At 47.2% G+C, this 15,697-nt stretch overlaps 1 protein-coding gene across 1 annotated transcript in view; it reads right to left on the bottom strand.

The window, feature by feature from the left end:
• The window catches only part of LOC306789304 (receptor-type tyrosine-protein phosphatase N2-like), a 150,601-nt gene that overhangs the window by 39,944 nt on the left and 94,960 nt on the right, over positions 1 to 15,697 (bottom strand). The window contains exon 13 of the mRNA XM_079285192.1: positions 2,205 to 2,417. Within this exon, the coding sequence (XP_079141318.1) occupies positions 2,205 to 2,417 (213 nt within the window). The remainder of the gene's footprint in view (positions 1 to 2,204; positions 2,418 to 15,697) is intronic.

The raw sequence follows: 15,697 nt of genomic DNA, 5'->3' as shown, positions 1-15,697 counted from the left end.
ACACAGAATCCAGCCCAGGGAACCCCCCCACACACACACCCTCCCCCCCCTCCAGCACCGCGGCGCTGACAAAGAGACGAGGCTTACACGGCTAAGATGGGAGCTGAACACCGAGGAGGATGACGACGGCTCGCTGTCGAGACTCGATGAAGACGACAGAGAGGAAGAGGATCAACTGGGAGAGCTTTTGGGAGCCCGGGCAAAGCGGGGCTGAGTAAACCTGCCTTTTTGTTCGCTGTTAACCAGAAGAATATTGCACAAACGCAAGACTTGTGAATTTGAATTAGCGTTTTCCAATTAGAGGCTTAAAGCGAATCTCGGAGGCGAGTAACCGTGAAGATAAGTTGCTCATGCCGAGGAAAAAGCTCATATTTTACGTAGACAGAGGAGGGTGGATCATTGGACACGTCAGACTTTCAGAAACACTTTCTTCTTTTACTTGGAAGTTAAATCTTGTGTCCTTTTATATATATATTTTTTGAACGTTTCCATCTTCTGCCTCATCGGTAAACAATAGATTAACATTATGAATCTCTACCAGCCCGCGGGGTAAACCTCTGTAAAGGCAGCACAGTCTATTTCAGGAGTTAACACTCCCCGGAGGAGAGCATCACATGTAAGCACTTAGGGGATGGGCCGGGCTCATTATAGAATCAACGCCCACAGGACCACTCTCATTTAAAAACATGGCGTGGAAAAGGTCAGGGAGAGAGAGACGGAGAGACGGGAAATATCTCCGATCTAATGCTTTGCTCAAAAAGCCACTTAATATTGGATTCTGTAAATTAAATTTCACACCCGGCTATTTGGGCCAAAGGATAATTACAGCAAGCAGAGAGAAGGGGGGAGGAGGGGGGGGGGGGGGGACCTGTTGGATTGGTGATATCGCTTCATGTGTCAAGCAACAGATGAGAGCAGGGGGCCGAGCACAGTTGGCCATCAATCGAGTTCTAGCAGAATAAAATAAGAGCTGTTGATTGGGTTGCATCACTGACACAGTAAAAGGTTTCTTTCCTCTTCACCCGACCGCCAGTCCCAAAGTAAAAAGCTTTTAGCCACCGACTCTAAAGTACGTGAGGTAAAGTACGGCGCTCTCTCTCTAAAAGGGGACTTTCAAATCCACAATGACAAAAGTGAATCCGTGAGATACATTACACACATTCATACTTGATGTGTATGAAACAAACCAGTGGCTACAAGACACATCTGAGGAGATGATTAACTGAATAGAACAGCAGAAATAACATATTCCTCATATGCTAAATGATGTCATATATTTTATAGACTCTCCTGTTATATTCGCTTTCTTACCCAGTGAATTACTAGATACCATCACCTCGACAGATAAATCCAAACAAATCAAGAGAGACATTCACTCTTTGGCCAATAGTTGTGTTGCCTAAACCCATAGACGGTGTATGAGAGATGGACATAGTCACCGTGACGACACGCATTGGTTTGTGGCTTTGAGACCGAGAGCTCAGAATTTATGCCGTCGGCAACTGTGACGGAAGAGGGTGGAGCTAAGACCCATCGAACACTGAATTCAACTTTCATGAAGTGACGCACTGTGAAAGAGTTGAAGTTGTGAGACGAAAACACGGACAACTCCCAGACTGGACAAGGCTGTGGCAGCAAAATGTCAATCAGCGTGTAGCCCCGCCCTAAAGCATCCCCTGCTTTATGGTCTGTGTGACTCTAAATGGACCATAATGTACTAAATGAACATCATGCTGTATTGAAGAAGACTTGAAACTAGAGACTGAGACCATAAACTCATGTTTACAATGTTTACTGAGGTAATAAATCAAGAGAGAAGTAGAGTCATTTTCTCATAGACTTCTATACAACCAGAGGAGTCGCCCCCTGGTGGACGCTAGAGAGAATGCAAGTAAAGTCACTTATTATTGACTTCACTTTTCAGAACCCGAGGTTGCCGCCGGCCTAAACCTAACCAATTATTTAACAACGTTAACCACTTGCATTGTGAGTTTCTGCGAGCGTGATACGAGGCTGATATCAAAGTTATTTATTAAACTTTTTTTGGGTTCAGAAATGTCGAAATTCAACGTATCACGTGGTTTTCAGAAACGTAACAATTCCAACATTTGTTTCTGGCGACTGGTTCCATACCATCCCTAAGTTATAAAAAAAAACCCATCTTTTCAGTTCAAATTCACAAACGGCGCTGTAGCACTTCCTACCTGATAGGTGGCGGTAGCATCGCTGCCAGTATCTGTCCCCAGATTGGTGAGCTTCTCTTTGAGCTTGTGGTGGGAGCGGTGGCGGAGGCAGTAGACCACGGTGGAGGCCAGCAGCACGCCGACGATGCACAGGATGGACACGACGGTGAGGACCAGGAACTTGGTCGACTCCGCCTGGCTGTACTTGGTGGGGATCTGGTCGATCTGGCTTCCCTGTGGGCCACAAACGAACAGATAAATACGGTTAATAATATGTTTCTATCATTACTCTTATCGGAGGTAAGTGGCTCCCTGTGAAGCTCAACAGGCAGAGCGTGGTACTCTTTGATTCGTCCAGCATGCTTCGAATGTCTGCGCTCATGACGGTGAGAGGTGGAACAAGCTGCAGGAGTGTAAAACTACGTACCTAAAAGTATGCACACTTCACTTACAGCCCCAAAAAACTATGAGGGGTGATGTCACTGATCAATCAAACAAGAGGAACTCATCTGCAAAATCACCTGCTGGACTGTTTGAATGGAACATCCTGGGATTAAAGCATCCACCAAACGGTCCAAAAAACAAGACTCCCCCCCAAGAAACCAAAAACCCAAAGCGTTTGATTCTACACCGGGAGATGAATGTGTGAATCACATGGTTCTTTCATTTCCTTTTTGGGAAACAACATAAATATGCATATCACTGCGCTCGATGACAACTATAATCACAAGCGTTTGTTCCGCCATCTGTGCTCAGGAGTGGATAGAATGCATAAACTCCGTCAGGCGAAGCATTCTGCCCAGACGGCTCAACACACCGCTCGCTATATTGGAGGAATTGTTTCTTTTTTTTCCTCCACCATTGTGAGCGGAGGTCGACAGACAGCTCGGCCCCCTCGAGCAGGTGCCTCCCCCAATGCCGAACCCCAATGCCGAACCCCAATGCCGAACCTCGGCGGCACTTTTAAACGTGAGAACCAGATCCTTCGGCAAACAAAACTGGAGATGAAGGATTTCTTTTCACGCGGACCGCTGCTGAAGATGACACAATGGACGCACACTGTACGATACCAAAAAAAAAAGTCTGTTTGCTTCTTGAGTGCCTGAAAAACCAGCACGGCGATAATGTGAGCCGAGTACTAAGAGTTAACAACAGGCTCCATCGTTTCCCCATTATTACACACCGCGTAATGATCCCGACAACAAAGAGCGAGGCGAGAACCCAGACAGAAGAGCTACGAATTGCAGCGCCGATGCTAAGGCCTTACAATTCCTCCTGACCAGAGTTATCTAAAGAAATCAACAGCAAAAGCTTCTTCTTGACTCTGCTTTGTCTCTGCAGCACGGTGAAAGAGAAATTCCCCATCTTTCATCCATCATTCGCTTGCCCTGATTGTAATTGGTATGCTGCACATTCAGATGTTTTTTTTTGTTACATTTGTGCCGGAGAGGAGTGTTGAGGAAAGGTGCTCAGGGAGAGGTTCGTCCCCGTCCCTCGGTGGTGGAGGACGCAGAGATTAGACGAGGTGCGGCGTGGTGAGTTAATGGAAAGGAGGCTTTGAAAGCGGTCGGGAGAGAAAGGGGTCAGCCTTCCAATCCCTCCTGCCTCGCCCCGTCAGCACAGAGAAACCCCAGAAACCCTGGGAGGTGGGGAGAAAGGGCCGCTCCACCCTGCACACGGATTGTCCCCCCCCCCCACACCCACACCCCATGATTTCATTCATTGCTGCCTCCGCATTCAGCACCCGATAAAGAGCGCCCGCAGAAAGACCCACAATGGGGGACGACAGTTGTCCGATGCTTTGTGGGGCGTCCAATTTGCTCGGGGGAGCTCTGAGCCGTGCTGTAAAAGCTGGTTGCATAGTAATGTGACGGCCTTGAAGGGGACACAGTGGGCGTCTCTGACCGTGGGCGCCGCGCTGAAGACCGTTCTCTCACTGCCACGGAAGACGATATGAAGAAAAATAAGGTGAGAAATCCTGCTCTGGAGTACAGAACACATAAAGGATTCATCTACCAGCACCCGAATGCATCAGTCATGGACATAATGCAAGGGGTGCTGTTCGTACGGCTGCAGATGTTAATATTGCATTCGTTTTTTTGCAGTTTGTGTGTTTAATGTGTCTTTTTATTTTTGTGTCTTAATGTAAAAGATCGCAGCAGAAATATCGAAGGAGCGTCATCAACAACAGTAGCTGAGCGGTGTCGCCGGTAGCGGCGTGGGCTTGGCAGGGCCATTAATAATGCATGACTGCTCATTCCACATGCTTCCACCGCAATCATCTTTCTGCAGAATGTATTTTTTTCACGGATCAATTCACTTCATTTGTCATTTTACTCCCCGAGTCGTCTCATTGTTTTGTCAAATTAAGTTTCATGGGGAGGGATTTGCGTCGCGCTCGGCTACTAATGGCCCATAATTCAGGGCGCTAACTGTAACAGCTCAGTCATCTTTTCACGGGACAGATGCCGGCGTTTCCAAAAGCCTCACACACTCACACACACACACACACACACACACACACACACGGCCTCTTTATCATGGATGCCTCGCACGTCTATTGATTCAAACAAATGTAGCCTGACCCCACCTGCTTAATCAAGTTTGGTTGCAGTTGTTAGTAACAGCAGAGGGGGTGGAGGAGTGTGTGTCGTTGAGTGAGTGAGAGAGAGAGAGAGAGAGAGAGAGAGAGAGAGAGAGAGAGAGAGAGAGAGAGAGAGAGAGAGTCTTGGGGATGGACTACTTGTTAGATCGCAGCTGTGAAAAACGAGCCAGATGAAGCAGAAATGTGCAACGATTGAAAACCAAATGTTTGGGAGGCGGGACATTCACACACGAGCCAATGCGTGCTCTGCAGCAACACAGCGCAGCGTTGGACGCCCGTGTGTGCGTTACACCATTCTTATCCTCTTGCCATGAGCGTCACCTGTTTCCCGACGACGGGAGGATCTGCCGCTCCGAGGCCTTTCCTGACTCGGTGGTTTTTCAACACTTTCAGACATGAAAAGGAAATGTAACATTTGGTACATTATAGGTTGATGTAGGAATAATCTTCCCTGACTTTTGTGTTGATTTGGGGCCTAAAAGCAACACAGCCGGAATGAAGCAGCACTCCAGACTTCAATGGTTCAGATGTCTTATTTAAATGATTCTTTTTAAATGATGAAGGGAAAAGCAAACAGGAACTCCAGTTTGCTTCTGGAGGAGGATCAGACGTTTCGATCGAGTCCATTTGAGAGAGCGGCAGGAAATGTAATGAAAAATATTATGTCCCCCCCCCCCCCCCCCCCCCCGGGAGGGAAGAGGGAGCTTCTTTTCATGCCTGCACCTCTATTGTCCATCTACCCCCGTGCACAAGCGATTGAACTTGCAAATATCCCATTTCACATGGGCCAACGTGGTTTAACATACAGCGCGCAGCTCCTCCTGCCTGAGAGGAGGAAGCATTAACAGCCCGTCAAGGCTGCCGGCTGCACACGCTGCTGGGTTCAGCCCTTTTTCAGCAAATATCAGACACACTCCCCACCGACAAGACAGGCGTCTCCGAACAGGAGGGAGGGGGTGGGGGGGAGAAACCCTCAAAAAAAGAGAGGGAAAAGAAACGCCTTTTACCGTTTTTCTCCTCTTTTTGATTTACATTTTGCATTCAAATCGTCTCCTCTTTGACCAGCTCCATCCACGCTCAGGTTTCATTCTAATACATCTGCTTAGAATAATCTGCTTTGCAGCTTCTACTACTGAAGAAAATGTTCAAGTCAATTCAGAAAAAAAGGAGGAGGTGGTAGAAATAAATAATGTGTGCAGCATTTGGAGGGGTTAGGTCTCCTGGTTAGGGTGTGTGTGTGTGTGTGTGTGTGTGTGTGTGTGTGTGTGTGTGTGTGTGTGTGTGTGTGTGAAGGGGGGGGTGGATAAGCCAGGCTTCCATAGACAAAAGGCAGATGGATTTGGATTCAGAACGGGTGAAGAAAGGTCAGAGGGAGAGCGGCGGCCGGCTATTGTTATCCTCCACGACGACCGCTGCAGGAAACAAAGATCCGTCCCTCACCTCTGATTCATCCCGGGCCTTAGAGAAAAGTTCAGCCGGGGGTTTTTAACAAAAACCTTTCGGCAAACAAGCACACAGGAACATTGACGCGCTCACACACACACACACACACACACACGCACACACACACACACACACACGTAAGTATTTGTATGTTTCTAATATGCAGAATCACAATTTGATACGCTCACACCAGCAGGTGCACACTTGTACACACTCATGTGCACGCTGCACCCACACAAATGCACAAGTCCTCACACACCAAAGAAAAACCTGAAGCGCTGTAAAATGCCGACATTTTCCTCACTGAAAATGATCTTTCATCAACGAATCTAACAGAATCAATATTCATTTCCCTTCATATGCTTTTTCATTGCCCTCACATCTTCGCCAGTGACTCCATCTCTGAGTGACATCACACACACTGCACACATATGAGCACACTCCTCCGAGTTGAACACCGCCTTAAATCAGAAAGCACAACGGTGATTTAAAGTTGGGAGGGAGGATGAAGAGCAGCGGCGGCTCCTCGTTGGACGGAGCGTTATTACAGCGTTACGATGAGATGCAGCTGAGCCCGTCGACCGGGCGCGCCGTCGATCAGTGTCCCGTCTCCACGGAGACTCACGCCTCTCAGACGCGTTACTGGACCGCACGACACGAATCAACTACATCAGGAAGCATTTCAGACAAAAAGAATGAATTTGGCTGCAACAAACTATAATATGCAATGTTTTGTGCGTAGAAATGTGCAGCCCCCCCCCCCCCCAATCCAACATGAATGAATGAAGAGAGGAGCAACAGCAGGAGAGACTCGTCGTCTTCGGCGTTTGGTGAAGATGTTCGTGTTAAATGGCAGGAAGGGTGAACAGCATGAGGTTATCAGGAGCACATCGGCATGCAGAACAACAATTCAATCCTACCAAAAATCCATGGTGAGGTGACGCAACAGACACCTCCTCCCGCGTCTATTCCCCCATTCCAGTCCGGCTGCACCGACACCACCGATCAGAGACGGCACCGCACCGGCGGCGGAGGAGGAGGAGGAGAGAGGGAGAGAGAGAGAGAGAGAGAGAGAGAGGGAGTTTCATCACCTCCCATCATGTCCTTTCTCTCCTTTGAGCAAAAAAAAAGAAAGTTCCCAGCTTCCTCTCCTCCTCCACTTTGTTTTTTTTCTTCCCGCCATCCGCTTCTCATCCGTTGCAAAAAGAGCACCAAAAAAAATTGCACCAACGGATTTTTCTTCGATCTTTTCCATTTATTTTGGGCGCAATTGAGCACACGCTCAAAGAGAGGAGAGGAGAGGAGGAAGAGGAGAGGAGGAAGAGGAGAGGAGGAAGAGGAGAGGAGGAAGAGGAGCAGCAGCCTCCAACACCTCCACAGAGAGGAATGAGATGCTGTTTGTTTTTTCTGAGAGAGAGAGACAGAAAGAGAGAGAGGGAGAGAGAGAGACTACAAAGTGTGCTGTGGGGCTCCTCCTTATATTCCTCCCATCCCTCCCTCCCTCCGTTCCCTGCCTGTCTACAGCACGTCACCTCCCCTCGTTGCCACGGTGACGGCTCCACATGTTGCCGACAGGAGGAGGAGGAGAGGAAGAGGAGGTGAGGACAAGAGAGAGAGAGAGCAACAGGGGGGGAGGGGTGGGGTGGGGGGAGAACAAAATGAGGAGAAAGGAAAAGCAAAGAAGGAGGCGAAAAAGAAGCAGGAGGAGGAAGGGATTAAGGAGCGGCAGAGCGAGCGGGAGAGGAGCGGAGGGATGAGGCCATAAGGAAATAAGGAAAGGAAAGGAGGAAGGAGGAAAAACAACTCATTCCCGCTCACGCTGAGCCTTCAAACCTTGTTTCCCTTCAAACAAATGAAAATCATTCCGTCAGAGCGCCGACATTCTCTCGCTCTCTGCTGACTGGAGGAACATCTTCAGACGGGTCGGTCCTCCGACGCCGACAAGCTGCTGCTCAGTTCAAGGAACAGATTCCTGCAACATCAGGATTTCTCTTCGGAGCAGCGAGCAGAAGAGTCGTCCCCGCCGGCACTGGTGAGACTTGGTGAGAAGATGGCTTTGCACAGTTGTAGGAAAAGTCAAGCTGATAAGAGCTGTGAAAGGATTCGAGGGACGGCTGCTGACGTCACGTGACGAAGATAAATACATAAAGAGGGTAACAGCCAGGCGGTCCCGTCATCGTCGGGGGAGTAACCATCTGTACAAACAACTCAATCAATCATATTCTCAGAAAACACCAAATGTTTCATCTGGATTCAGCCACGTCGAATCCAAACGTCTGCCAGCCGAATGTTTGCAGGATAGAAATAACCAAAGTATGTTTGAACAAATTCAGATTCCAGTTTTTAAATTGTAAAATATCCCTCTACGCACATCATGTGGTATTATTGTCAACAACCAAATTAAAGGGATCCTGCACAAACTGTAATATCAAATACTAATATCTTCATTGGCCTGAACAACCAAGTATCAGTTGCTGAAAGGAAAATGTATGTTTATGTTCGCTGAAGAAAGTCTCCCTCAATAAATGGCAAACTGATATTTTTTAATCAAAAAATGAATTTTAAATGAAGCAAAAAGTGAAGTGACTTTTGCATGGAACAATGATTGCACTCAAACAATACATGCAGGCTGACTTCAGTCTCACTGAACAGCGACCAGAGTTCACATGGAGCTTAAAGTGTGAAACCTTCGGATTAAGAAGTGCTACACTTGACCAAAAAACTAAAAATTCACAGGAATCCTGCAGTTTCTCTGAAATGTTCTCTTTACAACGAGGAAGCCAATTAAATCGCTTCAACACACGCGAGAAACAAGACGGACGCATTTCACTTTTTGTTCTTTCTGAAGTTATAAAAAGGTCCTTTTCACTCAGATCGATGGATCTGCTGTGTTCATCTTCATCTTCTTTGCCAAAGAGAGAGTGCAGTTGACAGTTACAGTTTGTGCTGTTACTTAGGGATGTCACCCCCCCACCACACACACACACACACACACACACACACACACACACACACACACACACCGTGGCCACCCCCAGGACTAATCAACAAACAGGGCTAATGAGTTATTAGCTGCGGAGAGTGGAGAAGGAGGCGCTGAGACCAATGGAGGACTAACAGCTGCAGCAAACACGGGAGGAGGGTTAGAGCATTAAGACAGGAAGGTGTGTGTGTGTGTGTGTGTGTGTGTGTGTGTGTGTGTGTCCCATCGTACCACTGTGTGCAGTTCGGCTTAGAAAATAAAGTGAGGGGGCAAAGAGAGGAGATGCTGCCTGATGCAGATGACAAGGTCTTTCCTGGGGAGTGTGTGTGTGTGTTGATTAGTGTGTGTGTGTGTGTGTGTGTGTGTAGGGGGCTCTTCAGTTTATCTTTCTATTCAAACCCCCCCATCCCTCCAACTCCTTCACAAACACCCCCACACCTCCTTTTGTCCCCTTTGGCGACAGCTGGAGGTGGCAGGCAGTGAGGACCCTGCTCTGTGTGTGTTTGGGGGGGTTGCTCGGTGGCCGGTGGACATTTTCCTTGGGGGGGCGGGGGGGGGGGGGGTGTAACCAGTGCCTTTCAGTTTGTACGCCCCCCCCCCCCCCCACCTACCCAGGTCTTAATGCTCTGAACACAAGCTCACCGAAGTGGAAGCGAGTGAGAGTATGGGGAGCTTTGGGCGCCAATGTTTCATTTCCTTTCTCTTTTAGCAGAAGTTCGCTTCCCGCATCGGCTGTTATTCTCCACAGCTACACCCCCAAAACACACACACACACACACACACACACGCTCACACACGCACACACACACGTGCACACACACACACACGCACACACACACACGTGCACACACACACACAGCGCCGCCTCCCGCCGCTACCTGCTCGCACTCTTTCTGTCTCTGTCTGCATCACAGTTGTGTAGCAACAGCTTACAAGCAGGAGGTTCAACCGCCGTACTCACGCGTTTCTGTCAAACTCGAAATCAATTCATCTCAACAGACTGGACTCCGGTTTACGCTTCATCACGCCTATTATGACAAATATACTGTTTGATTGGCCTGAGGTGTCTTTAATTGGACATTTTAGCCAGATTACAGTACTGACACGCCATATCAGTGCAACAAGGTACATATGTTTAAAGCTTCACTGTCTTTTACGTTAGCAGTGGAAAACAAAACTCATATGTTTGATCAGAAATGCTCCTTCCAGCAGCAGGCAGTTAAACCCACTTCAGGCTTCCTGCCCGGCACCAAACAGAAAACATTTAAAGTGAGCGATCACGTCTGTGAGAAGGTGAAGTGGAGCGTTCTCAACCAGGAAAACATCTTGTTTTTTAAATCCCCCAAATCACACCATTCCTCACAGCCAGAAGATGTAAAAAGAAACATGATTGTCGGATTTTCAACTTTCTGACGGTCCGTGAACGCATCATGTGTGAAAAAAGCTTCGGTCAGGAAAAGCAACCGAATCAAAGCTTACGATTGTGACAATTTAGGAAAATCCCTTCATCAAACATCTCCAAAACCAAATATCGTGGAAAACAATCAATTCTGAGCTACTCAGCGCAACTGGGAAGCCATGATTGACTCGGCTGAGGCCAACAGTCACGTGACAAATATTCTGTGAAACTTTGACTGAACACAGAGAGGAGAGGCTGTAAGGTCGAAAAACATTCAACAGGACCATTTGTCTGACGTTATCCATCGTTGGATTACTAATGAGGCTTCATAGGTGTGTTGCCACAACTCTCGAGTCATCGTTCGTATCTGCTGCTGTACTCGTATCTTTAAACGGTTTGCAGCAATGGAATCACAAGAAATGGCGAACGCACATCGCGGGGAAAGCTTTACGAAGGACAGCGCCATTAAATGAGCGGGAAAGTATTTGTGCGTGAAAATGTGTTTTCATAGAAAAGGTGAAATGTGTGTTTTACGTTAAGAGAATGAAAGCAGAACAATAGACGTTATGTTGGCTGGAGGACAGAAGTCATAATATTAGTTCTGTTAAGAAATTGACTGCAAGGCCGGTTCAAGTTGAGACAATACAAACAAAAATGCATTTACTGTGTTTAAACATCTGTTTCATGCGCCATAGAATAATCCCAAATGGCATTAAAGGAGTGTCGGTGTTGGTAGAATCTCTTACGACGTCCTGAGCGAGAGCTACAGTGCACACAGCACCTCAACACATCGCTCTGTCTATTACGCCTCTTTGGTTGAGGACGATCTCAGAGACATCTTCCACGAAGAGACGGAAAAAACATCGTCTTTCAACAACTTCAGAAAGTCAGAGAGACAGTTTTCTGACAGTATTTGCGTCACGTCAAAAACGTATCACATTACCCACCACCAATCCAGCGTGTGGTTGCATCATGACACAAAAAAAGCAGAATTCAAAATGCTTGAAACTTTGTTGTGCAACTTTTGCAAAAACTTGCCCAAAACTGCTGGTTGCATCTTTTTAGTGAAAATTTGACACAAATATATATTTTTATGGCTGTGAGGGCACAAAACTTCTTTAGCGTCAATATTGTGTGCTGGAGCAAGGCACTAACATTTTATTATAGTAATATATATATATATATATATATATATATATATATATATATATATATATATAACTACATTTAGATGGTGGTCAAGACAACGGATACAGTAGAAATAAAATAAATTAGAGTAATCAGACTCATGTCTCATTGCCTTTAAATATAATCGTTTCATTCAAATCATTTGTTTTATTTACCTTTAACACCTTTTAGGTGGTCTTAAGAACAGATAAATATTCTGTTTTGTCATTTTCAGGACCAACTAACGTCTCCATGATCTACCGCAATCTGTTCACCAGTTTTATAATACGTTGAGATTGATAGTGACCATGAAGTTGTCTTCTCTGCCTGAGAGAACACCCGGAGTGACGAGGTCTCTGCTGTCATTGGCTGCGGATGAACAGAGGGGTTTGAGACCAACAGTCTCCTCATAATGAGCTCGGAAGACATCACTCATCTCGCAAACCGTACAAAAACAAAACAAGACGCGTCCGCCTCTTTGTCCGACGGCTTCGGAGCGACGCGGACGTCAACTCCGCCGTCAGCTCTGTCAGATGGAAGCGGCATCAGAGGCCGTCATTGGCCGTCGCCCGGATACCCGCAGAACAGCTTGTGCGATATTCAAACGGTCACCGGTGGAAACCAAATGAAAGGCGTCTCCCCTCTTGTCTTCCACCAAAACGACGGCTCATTCAGCCCGGCACCACCAAACTCATGTCCTTTGTGTGCGGTGCAACATATTTTGGATTCCTGGTGACCCACCGCCACTGCCCCCGCTCGCCTTGTCTCCTCAGATGGCACCCAAGACAAAAGAGCCATCATCCGCATGATACGGTAGCCCCTCGACCCGACGCCTCCTGGGACATAAAGCTCCAACATACAGTAAGCAAGCATAACATCTGGGCTGACTGACAAACTGCCTGTGACGGGGTATTTTCATACAGTTGCATGTATGATAGTGGACAAACTGCAACGGAAAGTCTGCAGAGATGATTGGATTTTAAGAAAATGATTCCAATACCGGGCAAAAGTTAGACTCAAACTATCTCAAAACTATTTAGCACAGGTGCTTTAATGTCTGCTTTTTCTGCGGCGCACTACATTTCAGAGAAAATATGAAAACGTATCACGTCAATGGAGCTTGAAAGCATCATGATGTAACTCAATGCAACTCCCATCAACGTTGGCAGGTAGCTCAGCAGGACTGTGCCGCCCGCCGGCTGCTAAAGGCTAACGTCAGTTAGCTTTCGTTGCTCACGATGCAGAACTAGCAGGTAACAATAGGGACAGTGAGTTCACTGCGTCCTGTCAGGTCTCAGACGCTGTTAGACTCGAGAATAATCGTATACCTATCAACTAAATAGAGCTTGAACGCATCATGATGTAACTCAATACAACCTCTGGTGACGTTAGCAGTTAGCTGAGCGGGACTGTACGCTCCCCCGTACACTTTGTGTCTCCCGATACATCCCGACTCCAATGAATCACAGAGTCAAACTACAATCCACTTTTGCTTCACTGTCGGTATTTTCATTTTGAAATTCCACAAGTTGACTGCCACCATTCATCCAAAGAAAAACATTGAAATGCTGCAATATTACTGGCAATGGAGTGTTTTCACTACCGTGGTGTTGCCGCTAAATTACAGACAGTTGTGTCAGTTGTATGATCTCACTGTTACATGACGTTTCATCACACACGCTTATGTACATGCAGTATACATCTCTGCACACATACATGGTTTCTATCTCCGCACACGTTCTGCAACACCAATATTCTTCAGCTACACCAGTGCATATAAACACACACTTGATGCCTATCCTTCTTTTTATGTTCTATCTTTCTATCGCACACACACACACACTGTCTTGTACCTATAGCTAAGCTCACTTCACAAGCTGGAAAATGTCTTGACAGTGGAGGCCGATGTAACTGTCTTCCCTCTGCAGAGAGAGAGACGAGCGTGAAACAATTCCCCCGACAGCCTCGACTGGAGCCGCGTCACCGCCAGCCGGTCTCAGCCTGCGAGCTCCGTTTCACCAGTCCACCCACGCCCTCAGAGGGCTTAAAGGCATCGCGCGCCGACTGCTGTCCCCCACCGTGAAGTAACGGGGGGCCGTCCTCGCCAGCCAAACGACGGACGGTCTGTTCGTCCAAACACGTGTTTTTTTTCTTGCCGACGATGACTTTCCTCAAGTCATTAAAGCCGTTTCTACATCTGCTTGTGGGTACCGGTGGATTGTTTTCTTCTCCGTGTGACAAATGAATACTAGCCGTGCCGCCACACAACTCTCACACGCCCGCGGCCAACATGGAGGCTTACTGTCACGGTTGCAAGAAGTGCTCTTAGGGAGTTTTCGTAAAAGTCTGAAAGAATGATGGAAATACACCTAAAGCTGTCTGTGATGCCTAAAAATGGCAGGAAAAGAACAACTGTTGCAGCTTAGCGGTCTGGTCACGGCACACGGGTGACTCGAATGGACGGACTATAACTGACGATACCGTTGCGTGCGTGTACGTTGCATACCAACCAACTGGGAGTGTGCAGGCAGCCAGGAGGGCATTTTATTGTGAGCATTAGGATGTTTTAATATAAAATATATTTAAATTAGAATGTGTCTATAACTGTCTTATTGCCACACTTGATTAAAACGGCCCTTAGCTGTGATACAATCACACGATAGCACAGTGGATTGAGCCACGCAAAGCAAATCAAATAACATTCTGACTGTTTTCAACCAAAACCGCATGAACATAATACAATCTCAGGTTTTGATTTGACAAGAGGAGAAACCATTATAACCTCGAAACCAGACGACTGACCACGAGGATCAGTCGTCTATAAACTAGAACTCACATAAAACAGGAACACATTTGATATAATTATCTAATACACAAACCAGACAAACCTCCACATACTCACATGCACAGAGCCGCCAAATACAGCAACATCGTGTGTGTGTGTGTGTGTGTGTGTGTGAGACGTTCTGCCCAGATTAGCTTGTTAAAATAGAGCAGCAGTGTTAGCATGCACCGCGCTTCAAAGCAGAGAAAGGGCTGTTGATCAAGGTGAATGCTACGCTTGTCGTCTCGGCTCTTCCTCACATTCAATCACCCACACGTCCACCTGCTGGCTGCCACAGAGTGAGTGAGTGAGTGTGTGTGTGTGTGTGTGTGTGTGTGTGTGTGTGTGGGAGGGGGGGATGCCATGTATGAGGGAGTGTGTTAAACAAGTGCTAGTTGCTTAGAAAGTGTGTTAGGGGTGAATACATGGCCGTGTGTGTGTGTTTTGTATAGATGTCGTGTGTGTGTGTGTGTGTGTGTGTGTCGATGTAGTGCACGTTTTCCTGCACGTCATTTTCCTTTTCGACATTCATCTCAGCAGCACTGAAGTGTTCTGAAAGCTGGAAGTTCTTTCAATGGAGCTGGTTTTTGAGGGATCCGCGTGCTGAAAGGAGGCAAAACCTCGAGGTTAAATGAGCAGCCAGCTAATAAAATGGCCGTTCGTGGCTTCACAGCAGCGTTGGGTTTGAGAGTGAAAGACGGGAGTGACAGCGGGAGGGAGCTGGATGAGCAAAGCATCGCTACACTGCTGTCACTTAAGCTTTCCAGGAAGTGAGAGTAAGACGTATAGTCAACAGAAATAAAGTGCTAAATTGGAAATTCAAGAGCATTAATGAGCAGCAAATATCTCTACGCAGTGCAAAGATGTATTGGAGTAACGTCGGCCTCTGTGTGTTGTGATCAGTGTTTATGGAGCTGATCCGGCCGTGTGTGCTTGAGGTGAACTTTAGTGCACGTGAGTCTCTCTTTCTGTGGCCTACTTGCTGGCTAACCACCGCCGCGCTGCACTGAGCTCATACGACGGTTACAGCTGCTAACGCCGTCCCGTCATCGCAGAAGCGTAGCGCCCACCCGCCCGGTCATTGCAAGCTTGT

Source organism: Melanostigma gelatinosum (genome assembly GCF_949748355.1).
Source record: "Melanostigma gelatinosum genome assembly, chromosome: 15".
In the NCBI taxonomy this organism is placed as follows: Eukaryota; Metazoa; Chordata; class Actinopteri; order Perciformes; family Zoarcidae; genus Melanostigma; species Melanostigma gelatinosum.
This window is presented reverse-complemented; position numbering and strand designations above follow the sequence as displayed.